Raw genomic sequence first — 18258 nt, forward strand, 5'->3', positions numbered from 1 at the left:
AACTGTGACAATGATAATTGTTCTGTTCATGGTTGATAGCATAGCTTGGCAATGAAACAACAACTATTTATTTGATATATTAAATATAAACAATGGCAAACTGACAAAAAAAAATCATAATAAACAAACCAGCTTAGTTAATTTCGCCGATTCTTTTCAGGTTTTAATCTGAACCGCTGACCGAAAGTTTTTTATTTGTCAATCAATGTATGCATGTAATGCTTCTATATTTAATTAAGATTTTGGATTAATTTATTTAGTGGGTGGTATCTCCCCAGATGGTTTTGTACAAAGCTTACTAAGCTACCAATCTACCAAGTGGCTTGGCCACACGCAGTTTGTTCGTGAATGAGTGTAAGCTTTTCTTGATTGACCATAGCCAGTTTCAAGGCTTACCAGGTTACCTCAGCTCTTTACCGGCGTTTCCCTACCAGCAATTCTGTTTTTCGGATGATTTTATTTTTGCTCGATTGCCAAAATTCCTCCACTAACCGACTTAAACCTGATATATATTGACTGAATTTGGTATATTTGAACGTGTTTTTTTTTATATATAAAATCTAGCTACATGTCCCGGATTCACATGGGTAGAATATTGGTCTGTATAAAACGTTTATTTTTTAATATAGAGCTCTATGGGTTTATGGTATGGCGCACGCCAGCGACGCTCCCAGTCGTCGTCGTTTTATGACATCTTCCAGAGTTATCGCCATATTTAAGCAAATTTAAACAAAACCTTCAATAATTATACACCTAAACATTCCTCGTGAATCAATCCATCTATTAATTAAAAGCGTAAGAAAATTCGTTCGGTTGGGTTTTTGTCTTTTTCGCGTTAGACGGGGAGACAAAAGCAGCAACTTTGTTTTATAATATGGAGTGATATACTTGCAGTCCGGCGATTTTAGTATACCATGTACACGCAGCCTTAGAAGCAAAAATAATGGTATTCTAGTAGATAATCAACTATCTCCATACGAATGATGTCGTGTACTTGAGCTCGTAGATAATGCAATGTCAGATATGCTCGTATTATCAGCCCATTTTAATGTTTATGTTGCAGTCGAAACTGTCATCCGGCCAAAAGTCCTTTTGACCGCAGGCTATCGGAAACAGTATTATGACCGAAATTACAGTCAAATAGAATCGGGTTTTGCCCAATAGATCTGTTTCAGATTAATTTTCACTAATCGATTGCGACTAAAGTTCGCTTTTCAGCAGTAGAGTTAAGTTTAATAAAAAAAAACTAACCTACATATATATATATATTGGATTGTTAGGTTAGGCATTTTTACTCCCGGGGTACATGTCAGTCACCTCCTCGTGGTGTACCCTGGGCAACGGGGCCGGCTTGAGCTTGCTCGTCGGCCGCGGCTAAGACTGGCGGGAGGGATGCCGCGGGGCCGCTCCTGGTACGTCCCTGATCGGCGTCAGGGCGGACCATGTGAGTGGCCTCGTTGGCTAGGAGGGAGTGGGAGGGCTCGCTACTCGAGCCTCCCAGGTGTTTTACACCGGCGGTCAGCGGCGGAGCCTACCATCTTATCCGCCGCAGGGCGTCAGCTTCGTTGACGCCCAGCCTCCAGTGGCGGACTCGGGGGAGTTCGCCACATTCCCACGTGGAGGATGAGGGGGAAGGCGCGCACTAGGCGCGCTTTCCATGAATATTCAGCCGCCTTACGGCGGCTGCCGCTGGTGGGGTCGCGGTTGCATGCCCTTGGCGATCCCGTTGCCTCACCACTCGGCGGCATGGTGGAAACCCGAGGATGGTTTTAGTGGGTAGGACAGGGCATTAGCATCAGCGTGCCCTGGCACGGGGCATTAGGCCGCGGTTGAGTCCCACATACCCGTCCCGGTCCCCCGACCGGGCGGCATGCGTAAATGCATTTCCTCCTCGTTAAACAAAAAAAAAAAAAGGCATTTTTACTCCCCCTGATGAGAGTTCCACCGAGCCACGTGCGGAATTAAGAACGGGAGCCCGTAGCCTGTCCGATCCGTGTCGAGGAATAGTATCCGATCCGTTTTCGTGAATATTAATCACTCATAAACCGGTCCGACCCCCAGGGGACCAGGTACCTTACTGAAGGTTTCCAATGGGAAAAAGAACAACTTTTTTGTATTGATATATTAATACCAAACGTTCATAATAAACGATTTTACAATATTAAGATATTTTATAGACTTTTATTTACAATCTAACTAGTTAAAATCACTGATGTTCTAGCAGTTAAAGTGGTCTTTATTAAGAGCATCAGTTAAGACAACTTTTAACCGCATATTTGCAGTCAGAAGCAACCAATGATTTTCAGACAAAACTACTTTTGCTTAACCTTCTCGGTCAATATTACTTTTGCCTCTTTTTCTGTTAAAAGTAATTTTGACTGGTCAAGAGATTTGACCGCAACATATACATCGCACACGTGAGAAAACAAAGCGCGTGTTGGCCATTTATGTCTTTTTTTATCTGTTGAGATATTCACCTGCAATAAATTGCATCCAACCAGTACATATATTTAAAAGGAAATTTCGATTACGCTGCTTAATCTATATAAAAATGAATCGCTACTTCTCTTGGTCACGCAATAACTCGAGAGTCATTCTCGAGTCGCCGATTTCAATCTACTTTTTTTTTAATTTTTCTAATACTTTGTACAATGTTCTTACGGAAAGAAATATGTGCGGAAAATATAAAAACGAAATTTATTATAGATACTTCTGTCGTGATGTATATGCTTCCTAAGAAAGCCTATTAAAATTTTCAAATTGGAGTGGGAGGGTTAACTTTGTTTGAATATAATTCGAACGAAGTAGGGGCGGGCAGCTAGTGCAAAATAAAAATAAATTAAGGTGTGAATTTGTCTATTTCGACCGATTTGACACTACATTGGCGGTTCAGTTCATGATGTAGTTTTGATCATACCCTGTGCGCGCACATCATAAAAAACCATTCTTATCATTTGCTATGAAAACAAATTGCGCCAAAGAAGTACAACTGCAGAAAAAATATATATGAAGAGTTCTTCCAAGCAAATCTTAGGTGTGTAATTCGGTACGGTTTCGCATATAAATGGAACTAAACCTATATGTAAAATATATTATATAATATATTTGTATTAATATTCTTATTCAGTTTGCAAAATTTTACCTAAACAAATAAACGTTGTGAGCGAAATGAAAGAAAACTGTATCGTTTAGCCGATTTTCGACATAAACTAAACACAGTTTCTCTTTACAATATAATTTTAAACTAAGAGGTTATTGTGATATGTCATTCAGTCTAAGACGTTTGATTGGATGCTTTTAAATACATACTACAAAGTTATTGGGAACATTTATAATAAAATCTAAAAATTATATTGCAAGTTTCAGAGCAGATATAATTCCCTCGTCGGTCTAGTTATAAAGCTACAGATCTCGAGGGGTTTAATCAAGGGTAGGGTCAATAAAATTCCTCTCAGTCCACTGCTTCTTTTAAGCAGATGTCACAGAACCTACCATGGGCAGTCGGGCTGTTATATGCGCCGACTGGTGGTCGGAGATTAATCTCCTAATTCTCTTCTTCGCTGTTAAAAGTTCTAACGAGTCCGTGCAAAGCACAGAAGAGGCAGCAGCATCGTTTATTTAATCGCAACTCCTTCGATGTGTGCTAATTCATTTTAGAATGAGTACAAAATAACCTAAACGAAATCAACTTCTTAAGAACCTGGCTATTGAAGATTAACCCTGCATAAAAACTCAGACTCACTACATATTGACACACATTGGTACTTAATAAAAATATGTACAAGTATATATCAGTATTATATATAATAATTATTTCTTTGTCTTTTATTTAACATTAATTGCATATGTAATATCATTGTTATCATCACGTGTCCAGCTGTCCAAAGGCCAGTGTTTATCGCAGTCATGGTTATACATAGATATATTTATACTATTGGATAATAATTATATGAAAATATATAGTCTTTGAATTGTCTTTATTATATTGTCAACTAGTTGTCGCCCGCAATTTAGCTAGTGTTTTAAGGGTTTGTCATCGGGTGTTATGTATATAAAGAGTAGACTATGTCCTCTCATGGAGCTCAAGCTTGCTTCATACAAAATTTCAGCGAATTTCGTTTAGTGGTTTGGCCGTGAAAGCGTAGGAGACAGAATTACTTTCGCAATTAAAATATTAATTTAGATATAGTATCAAATAGTTTGAATAGGGTACACATATTTTGATATTTTTCCAATTACCACTTATTGTTTAACGTTATAGTATTTTATTTGTTTACTTCTTAATTTACCAATAATTTTTTTAATTAAAGACTTGACCAAGATCATCTTCGAGGTCCAAAAATAGGTGAGGTAAAAAAATAAGTTTTTCTGACTAAAAAATCTCAGTAGTATCACGTATCTACGTAACGGGTTTGAGGATTTTCTGCTATGTGAATTGTCATCAATTCGTAATGACTTAAAAATCTCAGAAACTATCACAACTACAAACTTGAAACTTGGCAGGTAGGTTCCTTATATAGGTAGGATGTAGACATCAGCTAAGAACGGATTTTATGAAACTCCATCCCTAAGGGGGTAAAACGGGGATTTTAAGTTTGTGTTTTATAAATTTTGCGCGTGTTATGTATGCGATCACCCTATGGAGGTACATTAGGACATCGCGTTCGCCGAGACCACCGACGACGGCCCGTTCCAGCAACCCTTGCGCATCATCACGCCGCCCAACAACGGGCCACACCGATCTTTCTTTATAATTTCTGTGTCTCTTAGAATTAAGAAAAGTATTAATATTATTTTATAATAATTGGTTCTGGGGGCATTCTGTGTTACAACCTCAACCCATGAAGTAGTCTAATTAAATTAGTATTAATATTTGTAAAATAAGTTTGTGACTTAAAATAAATTCACTTTTAAAGTACTTTCGGTTTTTTTTTTAAGTCCTTCGGCTGCGAACGACGTAATTCGCGCGTACATAAACTTTTATTTTCACACAACTCATTAAATTTAAACATAGTTGACAACTACTTTGAAATATGTTTAAGTACTGTTAGAAAAACTTGAATTATTAAAAGAATGGCCTCTGCGTTTTAATACAAACGTCTCTATAAATCGAGGTCCCTACTAGGACAAAAATGTATCAGAAATTCATCCTTTGTCTGCAGAGGTCAGCTAGTCGGTACCAGTATGTCAGCCTGTAAAAATTCAACTTCAGAATTAAAATATGTTGGTTAAAACTTAATAGCCGAATTATTTATTCAACGAATAAATATTTAATATTTAGTGATATATCGATAAGGATAATGAAAAGGGAACGCACCGAATTATGATATTATTTTATTAAGCGTGTAGAAACTGGTCTTATTATTTACTAGAATTGTATTTACTACAAATGTTTGGTGACCCCTCTTTCATTAATCTAATGTCAATGTCAAAACGTCAAGTTAGAAGGCGTAATCAGTGAAAGCAATTTGAACGTACTGAAACCACGTGACAGTCTAGATAATCGATGCCCTTGTTGAAAACAACTACATAAAAAAAATATTGAGATTGCATTGCTAAATGTCCGTATTACATATATTTATTATCTCAATTAGTACAGTGGCTATGTACATAATGGGCAGTATCTTTGTCCTGTTTATGATTGAACATAACACCATTGACGCCGTATACAATTGGTATACCAATAATTATAATATATTTTATAGCTTAGCACTTAAATCTCTTGTATCATTGCGTTATGAGAACGATAATATTACTAACACAAACGCATTTAAAAAATATTAGTATAAACAATATTTTTAGAACCAGAAATAGGAATTACTAAAAGAAAAAAAAACAAATAGGCTAACCTTTACAACAATGACCTTTAATTTACAATAACAATCAATCTACCACAAAAGAAAAAAAAACATTTAATCTACAAGACAAATAACCATCAACACTACACAGTCAATATGATAATCGCGATCCAACCTGTCTGCCGCCAAAAAAAAACTCCCGCCTTTTTTTTTTTTAAAGTGTATTTGTTTGACATGACGCAGATGTCGCTCGGCTAAGATGTTTATTCCAACAATATATATTTCTAAAAATGTAATATATTGTCACGTTTAAAAAAAAATCAATTAAATACCAATTGATCAATATGTCCCTTAATTCACACAATCTGATGTTGTACTAGTGTTTAATTAAACCGCTTAAATATAACAATATTAACGTCAGAGTTCTTATGAATCGTATTTATAAAATACTAGTTTCGTTTTCATTAAACGATCCGCCTCCGTAGGTCATAGCGTGATCTTTAACTTTTTTTTTTTCTAACCTGTCTGATGATTTTAAATCTTGAGACTAGCATTTTCGAAACTAATAAACTTTGATACAGATTATACTGTACCTGACTGATCTTATATATACGAACTTGGGTAAAATATCGTTACATTTTTAATTTTCATCTTGTATGTTTAATAATAAGACAATTTTTATTTTCTATATTAACTGTTTACCTATTATTACTAATGCAATTAATTAATTAAAACATAATTTTTAATCTATTAAACATTGAAACTATTGTTGGTATTTATTTAGGAAATAATTAATTGTTTGTCGTTATTTTCATTCGTAGGCCGCAAAGTAGATATTCGCTACGGTCAATAAGTGCTACGCCTCTACGCTTCTCTAACATTCAAGGCTGGTCATAGACGCCAACGGTTTCCTGTAAATTCAAATTTTATGACACAAGTATCAAGATTAGTCGAAGTGTTGATTTATCAATGTTCAATTAAATAACTAACACGTGAAAAATATTAAAGTGAGACGCAAATACTTGATATAAAATAAAAGTTTTATTTATTTTAATTCGAGCTTAAAATAAAATGATTATCCTTGAATAATAATTAATCAACCAAAACTAATAAAATTTATCGCATAAAATTTGATTTAACGGACATAAAAATAACGATTATTTAAAAGTTTTATTTTAAAGTTATAAGTTGTATAAGTTGTCATTCACTTGCCCGCGTGGTAGAGAATTTCATTAACATCGTGAGAAAGAGACATCAACTGATGCCTGTAATATTATGAAGGTGGAAATGAGATAGTATGAGTCAGCTGAGCGAATGAGAGAGTTTCAGACATGCGCATAACTAGTGTCGCCACGTTGCTGAGGGAACGGTTGTAACGTTACACGTAACTCGACATAACGATAATATTTATTAATTTATATAACGTTTTATTTATTAATCGAATTCGAAAAGTTTTCATTTTATGAAGTGTTCGATTATATATTTTTGTAATTGTATTTTTCATTCGTTTGACTGTAAAGTATTTTTCATATAATATTGAATAAACACTAAAACTATCATATTTTTATATTAAGTATGATAATTAATAGTATAAATTGTTGATTAAATATGACGATTGTAAATCATATAAGCAACAATCAAGCATGAAAATATAACAAGCCAAATTAAGCAGATTAGTCTTCAACTTTAGCTAGTCTTAATTTTTTTTATTAGTATGAAATTAAGAAATAACAGTTTCCTAAATTGACAGAAGTGAAACTTCTTTACGCAATAAATGTTTAACTCAAACATTATTCCCAGATTCAATCTTACAATCTATCTCTGATTGCGGGTAAAGCATTAACTTCTTTTACGTAAAACTTCAAACTCATAACTAATTTAACGACAACGTTAACGCTTCACGTACATCACTATAATCTTTACCGCGAGTTCGAGTATAATAATGCAAGCACAACAACCCGACGACCAGTTTGTCTGTAGTCGTGCGAGAGAGAACTGTCCCGGATAGAGCGATTCTCGGGGCAGCCGATTTTCTTTTTCTTTTTTATTTGGCTTCTAGCCGTTGTATGGGTGAGTTTTGTTTTAAACATCCTATTTTATAAATGAAACAAGACTTATTTAAGGCAATAGCGTACGCCGATATTTATTTATGTTGTCATAGTAACAAAGATATGTGCGCGTGTTGTGGAGGAATGCCGCGTTTGCGTACTAAAACTGTGTTCTTTTCGATATAAACAAAGACTGCGAAAACTTAGGGATGTATCAAGTTTAGTTTTAGACGTTTTTTTCCGAAGTTTTATCAGCCGTGATTAATTGCTTTTTGTTATTGTTAAATGTGATTAATTATTTTGTTAAATGTATACGAGTTTTAATTGATAAACTTAACATATCAAACTTATAATTATGAATTTCTCTAATTGTTTTTTTTTTATATAGTGTAAAGAGGTGACTCATAGGGCGATCATAATTAGTATTGATTTCGTTTTATTGGTGGCATATAATAATAATAATCACAGTTACAATAAAGTGAATTATATTTTAATACCTAAATACTTTGACAATCTATAGTAATGAGCGCATAATTTATAAATTATGTTTAATTATACGATGTTTCCATAAACACAGATTGTGTTCAAATTTTGTATTAAGTATTAATTCAACTACGTCCTAATTTCAAAGTAAATAAGTCATTTATAAAAATATTATATTAACATCTTATGAATGTTAGTTGTATCGCCTGAATGGGAATGCCTACGTGTTGCATTTTACGCAAATTCACAATATCAAGAAAATTACGTTACGCGTTGACGCAAACGCCAATTCAAAAAATAATTGATTTTTTAACAACGCTAAATTCTAGTTTTAATAGCTACTTAGCATTATTATGTTTAATTTTTATTATTGTAAAAAAATATTTTTTTATCTTTGACAAGTGTTAAAAATTCACCGCCTTATTTATAAATGTTTTTTTTTACGGATGTTTAGTTAAATACTAATTTATCTCTTTCTATCATGAATGATTCGATATTCGAAAGAAGAAGACAGCATTGTTTTACTAATCACCGCCTAAGTAACATTCATAGATACTCTTTAATGACAAACTCAATAAAATAAAAAATAAAAACCAGATAGTGCTATAGGAACTAATTTTATTATTCATGATCTTTTAATGCGTTTTATCGTGATAAACGATAAAATTTAAATATTGTATATTATATTACAATAATAAAAATAAAAGATCGATAATTATTTCAATTCAAAGCGAAATTATGCGAAACTTGACGTCATCAAATAGATTATTAATAAGTTTCTTTGAAAGACAATAAAAATAATAACCACTTATCGTGATAGCTATAGATTATTCGAGTTGCCTTCCGAAATATATAAGAAGGGACACTTATTCCCTTTTATTAACAAATATCAATTTGAATGGAAAACCAACTTAACACAATATTTTATTTGAAAATAACGAATAATGATTAAAGACCTTTGTATGATTAAAAAAAAACTTTTTTTTTAAATCAATTAATGTCAGACGTAAAAATAAATTATGCTTCCATATACCCAGTGAAAACAAAGAGAAGTTTACATCGTATATCGTCATAACATTACGTGGGATCATTTACCTGTTATAGAGCATTGACACGAACATTTCATGACAAGTAATATGAGATGCAAAGTAGATAAGAGATAGCCGGGACTGTCAAATGCGGCTCAGAAAATTAGATTTGGAATATTGGAATGTAATAATAAAACTTTTCGTTAAGGTTTTGTCCCTTTTTCGAACTTCATTTGCACAATTTATTCCTCCATTCGTATTTTTATTTCTTCTTAAACCGAATCAAAAATTTCGAAAATCGAATGCTGTCATCGGTAGAAAACTACAATTGGTAAAACAAGAACAGACTAAACATTCTCAATAGTTTAATAAAATATATCGTGATAAGATGTTTTTATAACAAAACATAAATGCTGTTGTTAGTCGTATTTTGATTGCTATAATATGAAGAACCAGTACCCGCCACTCCGGGGAGGCAGATGTTAGGTACCCTATGTCTTTTTCGGTATACCAAGTTGTACGCAAAATATCATGATGATCGGTTGAGCGGTAACGATAAAATCACTTTTGTATTTATTATATTAATTAGGATAATATTAATTGAATGCGCCAGCAACATTAAATCATAAACAATTCCAAATATCAAACGTCCAATCACGTGTAAGATAAGCGCCGCTAACATCGACTTTGTGACACGTGATTTACCGAACCGTTTAAAATACTGTAAAGTTAATTTAGATCGTTATTAAAACTTTAGAAACGTTATTTTTGTAAGTTTTTTTATGTACCAGTTATTTTAAAAGAATTTCTACAATTTTAACATATCCTTTTAACTTTTTTATATATAATCTGTCCCCGTGACTCGTTTAAATTCCACAAAATCACTTGCCTTCAAAGAAGGTCTGTGACACAATGGCCTCGTGACGCGAAACGTGCTATCAAAACCAGTTCAAGTAACCTCGTCTGCTTCCTGTACACTTTTTAATTTGCAACAACTCATAATTAAAAAAGTATTTGCAAAGTTTTTGTGAGTAATAATCACCAGAACAAGAGGAATTACTTATATATTAACAAAATAAATAGGTACAGATTTCATAATAGCTCCGTTTTCTGACAACTGTTTGAGTCATTTTCCGTGATACTAATCACCGTTTAACTGGGAATTCTCACTGATGCTAAATACGCGTATTCGTAGGAAATATTAATAGAAACAAACCTTGCTTTTGCGTGTTTAAAAATACCGTTTATTTTATTTATATAGGTATGCAAATTCAGTTTATATCAACGTCTATATACGGAAATGCATTCGTAAATTTACGTTATTTCTAAGAAATTAGGTTTTGTTTATTTATTGAGGAAATTTGTGAAAATACTTTAATTAATTAAAAATATTCAATTAAAACATTCTTTTTGGCCAAGTTGGACAGACATACTTACGTTACATTCACTTGTTATGTGGAATTCGTAAAATATATCAGTTCTTTTATTTCATAATATTTGCATATTCAAGGCCACTAGTGAATGGAATGTACAACGTTCACATCAGCTGTGGCTGCTGAGGCGAATGAGACAAGGTCGATGTTCGTTACTATCAACGTGTCAACAACAGCTGATTGATTGCATTGATCGTGGACCAATCATTCGACCGCGAATGAATGAAATTGTCGTTTCATTTTACGCAATTGTGGAAAGTTTTATGAAAGCTTGTATTTTCAGTTTGCTAGCTATTGATATAAAAATTATTATGTTATTGGATTTTAATATATGATATTATTGAAACAATTATTTTTTACTTTCTAAATAGTAATATTTATTTTGGCTGAATCATGAACGATTTTGGCTTCGATAAACATTCTCAAGAGAGACTGTGCAACTGTGCAAGTTGCTATTGTGCACAAGCAAACACACTAAACAGTGAAAATGCAGTGCTATTCCTTGACACTGATAATCCGATAGGACGGGAAATCCTACATGAAGAGTTTAGGGGCAGGGCTAACGGACATCGTGAATTCGTTAAGCATTTTTTTTTAAACCTGAGCAAAAACCAATGAAATATCACGTGTCCTTATTTTAAATACAATTTATGTTCTAATACAACACTTCTAATTTATCTATCTATACTACATATATATATAAACATCAGGTAAATTCGTGTTAAACAAAGACTATTGTTCGACTGAATCAGTTTCATAAATGAATGATTCATTCAAATTTAAATAACCTATAGATACATATGTACCGACATACATTAGGTAAGTAGGTACATGCGTTCATAAACATTTTATACATTATCAATGCACTACCTGCACCTGTCTGTAGTCACATTGACTGACCTTTCAAATCGGACCACAACAATACGTTTTGATATTCGGCGGTTGAAAACGTAAAGTAAACGTCCCACTTCTGGGCAAAGGCATCCTCTATTGAGAATGGTCGTATGTAGCTAATTAGGCAGTACACTACCTACTCCATTGATAGATGGTGGATACTAATGTAGAAAAAAAACCATCTAACCGACAATGGATGATTTTCATCACTGCCCCGAGTTCTAGATGATTTGTGTAAAACAAATTAAGCATGTGAACATTCAGTCATGCCTCGTGACTTTCGACTGAATTCTACGTGTTTTATCCACTGGGCTATTTCAGCTACATTAGAGATAGTCACAGTTTGACGCTGTAACAATACAACACTAACAATAATTATTAATTACATAATGTCAATTATGTCATAAAGATATTCGAAATGTTATTCCGGAACTATAAATTAATCAAAAAAAAATTGTATTAAATAAAATTTACTGTATTAAGCTTATGTAGTCGCTGATAGTTCTAAATTCAATTGAATCCTGTTAAATGTCGATTCAAACATAAGAAGCTAAAAAATCTGAAACTCTGTATGAGCCTAATAATAGTAGAGCGATATATATTTTGGCTTTGATTTAGCGAAAATCGTAATTAAACATGACTAAGAACTCATTAGTGATAATTATACACATATAACTGTATTCTTAATTATCTATACTTACGATCTACGTCATTTTAGAAAAACTAATATATTTACTTACATAAAATATCATAATATTTTACATAAAAGGAATAGACGTATACCTAATACCTATTTATTCCTTTACACTGAAAGCATAGCGTTAAAATAAAGGATTATTTTTCTGTACGTTTTATTTCTTTGACTGTTGAATATTTTCGTTAAAAAAAAAAAACTTTTAATGACAATGCTCAAACTAAAATTGTGCCTGTTCATGTAAATATGCAGGTACACTAAAATAAAAAATAGAAATCATAAAGGCACATAGAACATGTGATATTTAATAATTAAAAAAAAAATGCCAATGCACAAATAATACGCAAATTAAGGACGCGTGTCGACGAATAAAACCGAACACGTACAAACTATCGTGCGTGTCTAGAGTTCTAACTTTAGGTTCTCGTAACCCGTTTCATAACTTTCCTATTACAACTATATACCATCCGTGACTTGGATAATACATTTACAACATCTTCGTACCTTCTTAGTTCTTACCCGATTAAAATATTTATTTTCAAACATATAGCTAAAGTTCTATTAAATATTATTATTTCATACAATCACTTCTGTATATTCTGTAAATAGAAAAGTCAAGAGACAATATCTATTTACGTGTTTTTTTTTGGCAGATACTTATGACATTATACTCTCTCACAAACAAAAAAGTAATAGTTTATTTATTGTTCTATTTCAGAGCGTGAAAAAGTTGTAGTATCGGTGTTAGAGAAGCGTGAGGCGCTCTTACAGAGCGTTCTAGGCCGAAACGATGCCTGGCCCAAGATATTGGCAGAGGCTGAGCCGGCGGGCCCGAGGGTTGGCCGCTGGGGTGCTGAGTGGCCGAGTTGACTCGCTTCGGGGAAGGACGACCGCAAGCAGGCCGTCTACTACCTGACCAAGCCCCTGCCGCCCCCACGCTGGGCGCAGCCACAGGAACCACTCCAACTAACATCGATAGCGCACGAGGAACTCGTCACTCAAGCCGAGTCGATCCTCCGCACCTTTCTCGTCAACAATAATTATGACTCAATTAGCAACTTCATCGCTATGTACGACTGTCATGTTAAGTCGCAGCAACCGTTATACGATCTTTATAAAAAATACTTACCACAGATCAGGAGAAGAAAGTACACGTGTGTCGGTTTGGGAATAGAGTTGGTTCGGAAATGGCAACACTTGGACAAAAAGTTTCCTGGCTTCGCGACGGCGACCGCGTTGATATCTTGTGAGGAGGCGGTGGTGGACGTGAGGGGCTACGTGACGATGGGAGAAACGCCGGATTCCGTAGGGTGCGCGGAGAAGGAGCACGTTTTGATCGGTGTTCAGGTCATTATAGATGGACGGCCAGGAATCATGCTGGCCGATCCGGGATACCATGTTGGCCGAATAATTACTGTTATGTCCGACCGTGCATATCCACATACCGGTAAGTTGTCTATAAATTAACAAGTTATAACGTATGAAACAAAACTATTATATTTGATTAAATACCTTTTTAAAATAAAAAATAAATATCAATTCAGCTTACTAATAATGGAACATACTTATATGAAATAGGTCTTTTTATGCGTATGTAAATTACAATAGACCAATAGTTTTTAATTGTTTTCATAAATATTTATCTTATTTTGCGTAACATAGCGAATAATACTGATGTCAGAATATCTTAATAGGTTGGTTTACCAAAGCTGATGACCCACAATGCCGCAAGGAATACGAGTACAGCTACAACCCTCACAACAGCAATTACATCGAGTGGCACGAGCGGGAGACGAGAGGACACATCGTCAAATACCAGACGTCGCTGATCTACGCGGCACAACCCTACCTCGACAGCATATACGTCACCGAAAAGCGAAACTTGGTCTACAATTTTAGGTAAACCTTCCTTGATAAATTACTTAAATAATTACATAGGGAGCATTTCTTTTTTTATATATATAGGTAATATATGTGTAGGTAAGCCAGAAAAAGGGGCACGTGGTCGTAAGTGGTCACAACGGCCCATAGACAATGACGCTGTAAGATATATTAACCATTCCTTACATCACCGATCTTGTATCTGTATTTACATTGGCTAGTTCATACTTTTAACATAACGTAACTAAGTATTACTGTTTGGCGGTAAAATATTTGATCAGTGGGTGATACCTACTTAAACGGGCTTGCACAAAGCCCTACTAAATAGCACATATAAGGTTTGATTGGATAGCCATCATATCTACAAACCCACAAGGCACAAAGCTCCAGCAGCGTTTTAGTATACAGTACTAACTTTCTAAAGTCTCGTCAGAAGTCTGATCAGCAGTGGCTAGAGACAATGACCCGCATTCAATTTATAACTAGAACGACTTATGCCAATACGCAACCAATTGGCGTAAGGCGATTGGAAGTCAATAGTAAAATTCCTGATTGTCTTCATGAGAAAACGATTATGCTTTCACAATAATTAAAAGTAATACATATAGATTATTCATCCTTGTTCCAGGAGTTTGCTATCACGAGATCCAAAGGGAAATCTAAAGGCCGGCATGTACTTTCCCGTGGGGAGACGCATAAAGGAAGCAGCCTTCACAGTCTTCTCCGACGTCGGCACGGAGAAGCGTAAAACCAAGTACAAATTCAGTGCCTTCACAGATCCCAAAAACGTTAGTCATTTACATTCACCTTTAAGTTGCTCTTTATTTTTCATATATTCTCAGTTCAATTTTAAGTTTTTGAAGTGATAACTTATTATGGGAAGGTAAACCGCTTCGTTACGTAACGCGTTACGGCTGGCTTTCGTTTCTCTTACGCAAATATAGCAGCGATTATATTAAGTTATCATTTCTGTCGGGCGTCCCGAGACGCACACGGATTTTATGCTTTTATTTGTATCATCAGCTTACACATAATATTTTTTGTTACAATTTTCCATATTTTCCCATTAACTTTATACATATACATTTTTACACTGCTGTGATTTTGCGTACTAAGTTACGGTCAATTCACCACAACTCATTTAGTCAAATGCGAGCAAGCAAAAAGAGCTGTCGGTTGTTGAAAACAGCGATTTATTTTTATTCTTAATAAATTCCGACATTTTTAGTAACTAATTTCTTTCGTATTTTCTTCTGAATAAATTATTTGATGTAAATTATGACAAATCATCTTCATCTTGATATGCCATTTCGCTTACTCTTTACTAGTTTTATTTAAAGGGGAGCAGTATATAGATAGGCCGATATAGATTACTTAAAAACAAATACCTACCAAAACATAAATAGATAAAAATAAATTAATTTAAATAAATAAATAATAGAACAATAAACTTTTCTGAAGGCATAATTATTTAAGTAAGCATTTGATTGCTTTTCGTTTTCTTTTAGATTCTAAACAAAGAATAAAGCAAAAATCTGTAATGTTAATTATACGTTGTTATAACTACTGTCTAATGTTCTTAATACAATTACAACGATGACCATTACTGAATCAAATATATTCACTATAATACTCTCAGAGACAAGCACAAAAAGAAATAACCTCCCCAACCGCTTTCGTTCTCTTTTTAATCATTGTGACAAAATTTTAATTTTGAACAGTTGTCTAGTAGTAGACACATAAGTCAATGCATATTCCTTATTTAAATTGAAAGCACAGCGTAGGTGTTTTTTTTTAAATCAACCAATTATAATTATAGACGAAAGTCTTTCGAAGTTAGTGATGTTAATACATGGAAAAAAAAAACTTTATAAATGTAAACTGTTGTAACTTTTATAAGTGATAAATATTTTAACTATCAATAAATTAAAAATACAAAAATGTCGGTACACGTCATCATTCCAACGTGCTTATAAAATTAGCGATGTATCACAAAACGTTTTTTACGTAATATTAATTTACCTGTTTATCAATATTATTTCCTAACATTATCAGTGTGATAACATTGCTAAATAACAAGTTTGTCGCAAAACGAATTTAGAAATAACATATAACATAACATAATCAGCCTGTAAATTTCCCACTGCTGGGCTAAGGCCTCCTCTCCCGTTGAGGAGAAGGTATGGAGCATATTCCACCACGCTGCTCCAATGCGGGTTGGTGGAATACACATGTGGCAGAATTTCGTTGAAATTAGACACATGCAGGTTTCCTCACGATGTTTTCCTTCACCGCCGAGCACGAGATGAATTGTAAACACAAATTAAGCACATGAAAATTCAGTGGTGCCTGCCTGGGTTTGAACCCGAAATCATCGGTTAAGATGCACGCGTTCCAACCACTGGGCCATCTCGATTTAGAATCTCAATTTAGAAATAAATGATGTAAAAACTTAAAAAAAAAAATTATAACCTATACGACAAAAAGTTTTACGAATTTTTTCATTAATATTTATAAATTAATGTTATTCGTATTTACAATCCGAATATTAAACCGATATTATCAACTTGAATGTATGAATCGATAAATAGATTTAAACTATCTTAGAGAATACCTGATACCTACCCGGACGGCCCAAAATCTGTGAATATGTAAAGACTGAGTTTACAAGTCACTTGATTTTAGTTTTATAAATTACACACTATAGCTATCAAATTGTAAGTAACAATTTGCATAACTAATAATAAAATAGCAATAACTCGACTAATAATTTTCTAACATAATGATGGGCTGAACCATTACGTGATGTCCAATCAAGCATTCATCCTTGTGTACGATAAATCCATGCAATCATTATTTTAATATTTAAACAAGTTTTGACACACATGAAGTTTCAAGGTCTGTTTGTTAACAATCTGCACGCGATTTTCCTATAATTGAGATAATTGAATTCGCCCGCTTGAAGGGGGGGGGGGGGGTGTATTAATAAATGTGTACGCAAAATTAAAAGACGATCGGTTGATTTAAGATGTGCAAACGCAACGAACACATTTCCCCATTTATAATATTAGTTTGGATGTTGGTTTCTATTTAGTATATACTTGAGAAAATGATTTTTATAAATACAGCGCTTTACAAAGTAAATAAGACTATTTAAAAAGAACCTATCTAGAACCCCCTAAAAAATCCCGTCCCGTATATTTTATTTTTTTCAAAGCACTACAAATTTTCCTGGATTTATAAATTCTAACACCATCATTAACTTCCTTAGTTTGAAATTATTTGTAGAAAGGTGAAATGTCGAATGTATGCAATTACAACTTAATTAAATAGTTAAACTATGTTAGAAATATGTCTAACTGGTTAGTACTAGTATTTGAACTGTGTTGGGCAGAAATTGTTCAACACAGTTCATAGTTAAACCGGGTTGCTGTAACAAACAACAATAAAAATGATTCCCTCTTCAATATTTTTTTTGTCTCTTTTGTCTCTGACTTGAAATATTTTTGCACAACCCTGTCAAACTGTCTATGGAAAATATCTTAAATTTTTTTAATAAGATGGTTTTTTTAACCCAGGTGGACCCTTCAGTGGTAGAGGAAATAGAGCGTTGCAGCGTACAGATGAGGTATAAGAAGAGAGCCCTTTTGCAAGTTATCGCTAAACTTGCAAAGATGATGTCCAATCACACATTCATCAACCAACTGCTGGACATTAACGATGACATATGTCGCATGTCATTATGAGGTTGAATAACACCAGCAATAACAACATGGCCGACGACATGAAAAATTAAATTGGCGCCCAAATTTTTTTTAGGTTAAGTTTCTTTTATTATTTTAGTAATTTATGGTAAATATTTTTTTGTATTGTTTACTATTACTATTTATGAAGTTACTTTTTTGGTGAATTGTATATTTAATTTCAACTGGGTTTATTATATGATTTTTGACGTCCATATTTGTTTTATTTCAACGTACTCATGCGTTTTTTTACGTT

The 18258-nt window shown here is 33.7% G+C and overlaps 2 protein-coding genes across 2 annotated transcripts in view; both read left to right on the top strand.

Annotated features, from left to right (window-relative positions):
• The window catches only part of LOC113394793 (uncharacterized), a 337088-nt gene extending 327611 nt beyond the window's left edge, over positions 1 to 9477 (top strand). The window contains exon 11 of the transcript XR_010309412.1: positions 9462 to 9477. The gene's annotated coding sequence lies outside the window, so the exon portion shown is untranslated. The remainder of the gene's footprint in view (positions 1 to 9461) is intronic.
• LOC113394799 (uncharacterized) lies at positions 7749 to 18217 on the top strand. The gene is made up of 5 exons (XM_026632228.2): positions 7749 to 7868; positions 13097 to 13825; positions 14073 to 14277; positions 14888 to 15047; positions 17838 to 18217. The coding sequence occupies exons 2-5, from the start codon at positions 13447 to 13449 to the stop codon at positions 18003 to 18005; spliced, it is 912 nt and encodes a 303-aa protein (XP_026488013.1). The 5' UTR covers positions 7749 to 7868; positions 13097 to 13446; the 3' UTR covers positions 18006 to 18217.
• The last annotated feature ends 41 nt before the right edge of the window (positions 18218 to 18258 follow it).

This window comes from Vanessa tameamea, chromosome 17 (genome assembly GCF_037043105.1).
Source record: "Vanessa tameamea isolate UH-Manoa-2023 chromosome 17, ilVanTame1 primary haplotype, whole genome shotgun sequence".
Classification (NCBI taxonomy): domain Eukaryota; kingdom Metazoa; phylum Arthropoda; class Insecta; order Lepidoptera; family Nymphalidae; genus Vanessa; species Vanessa tameamea.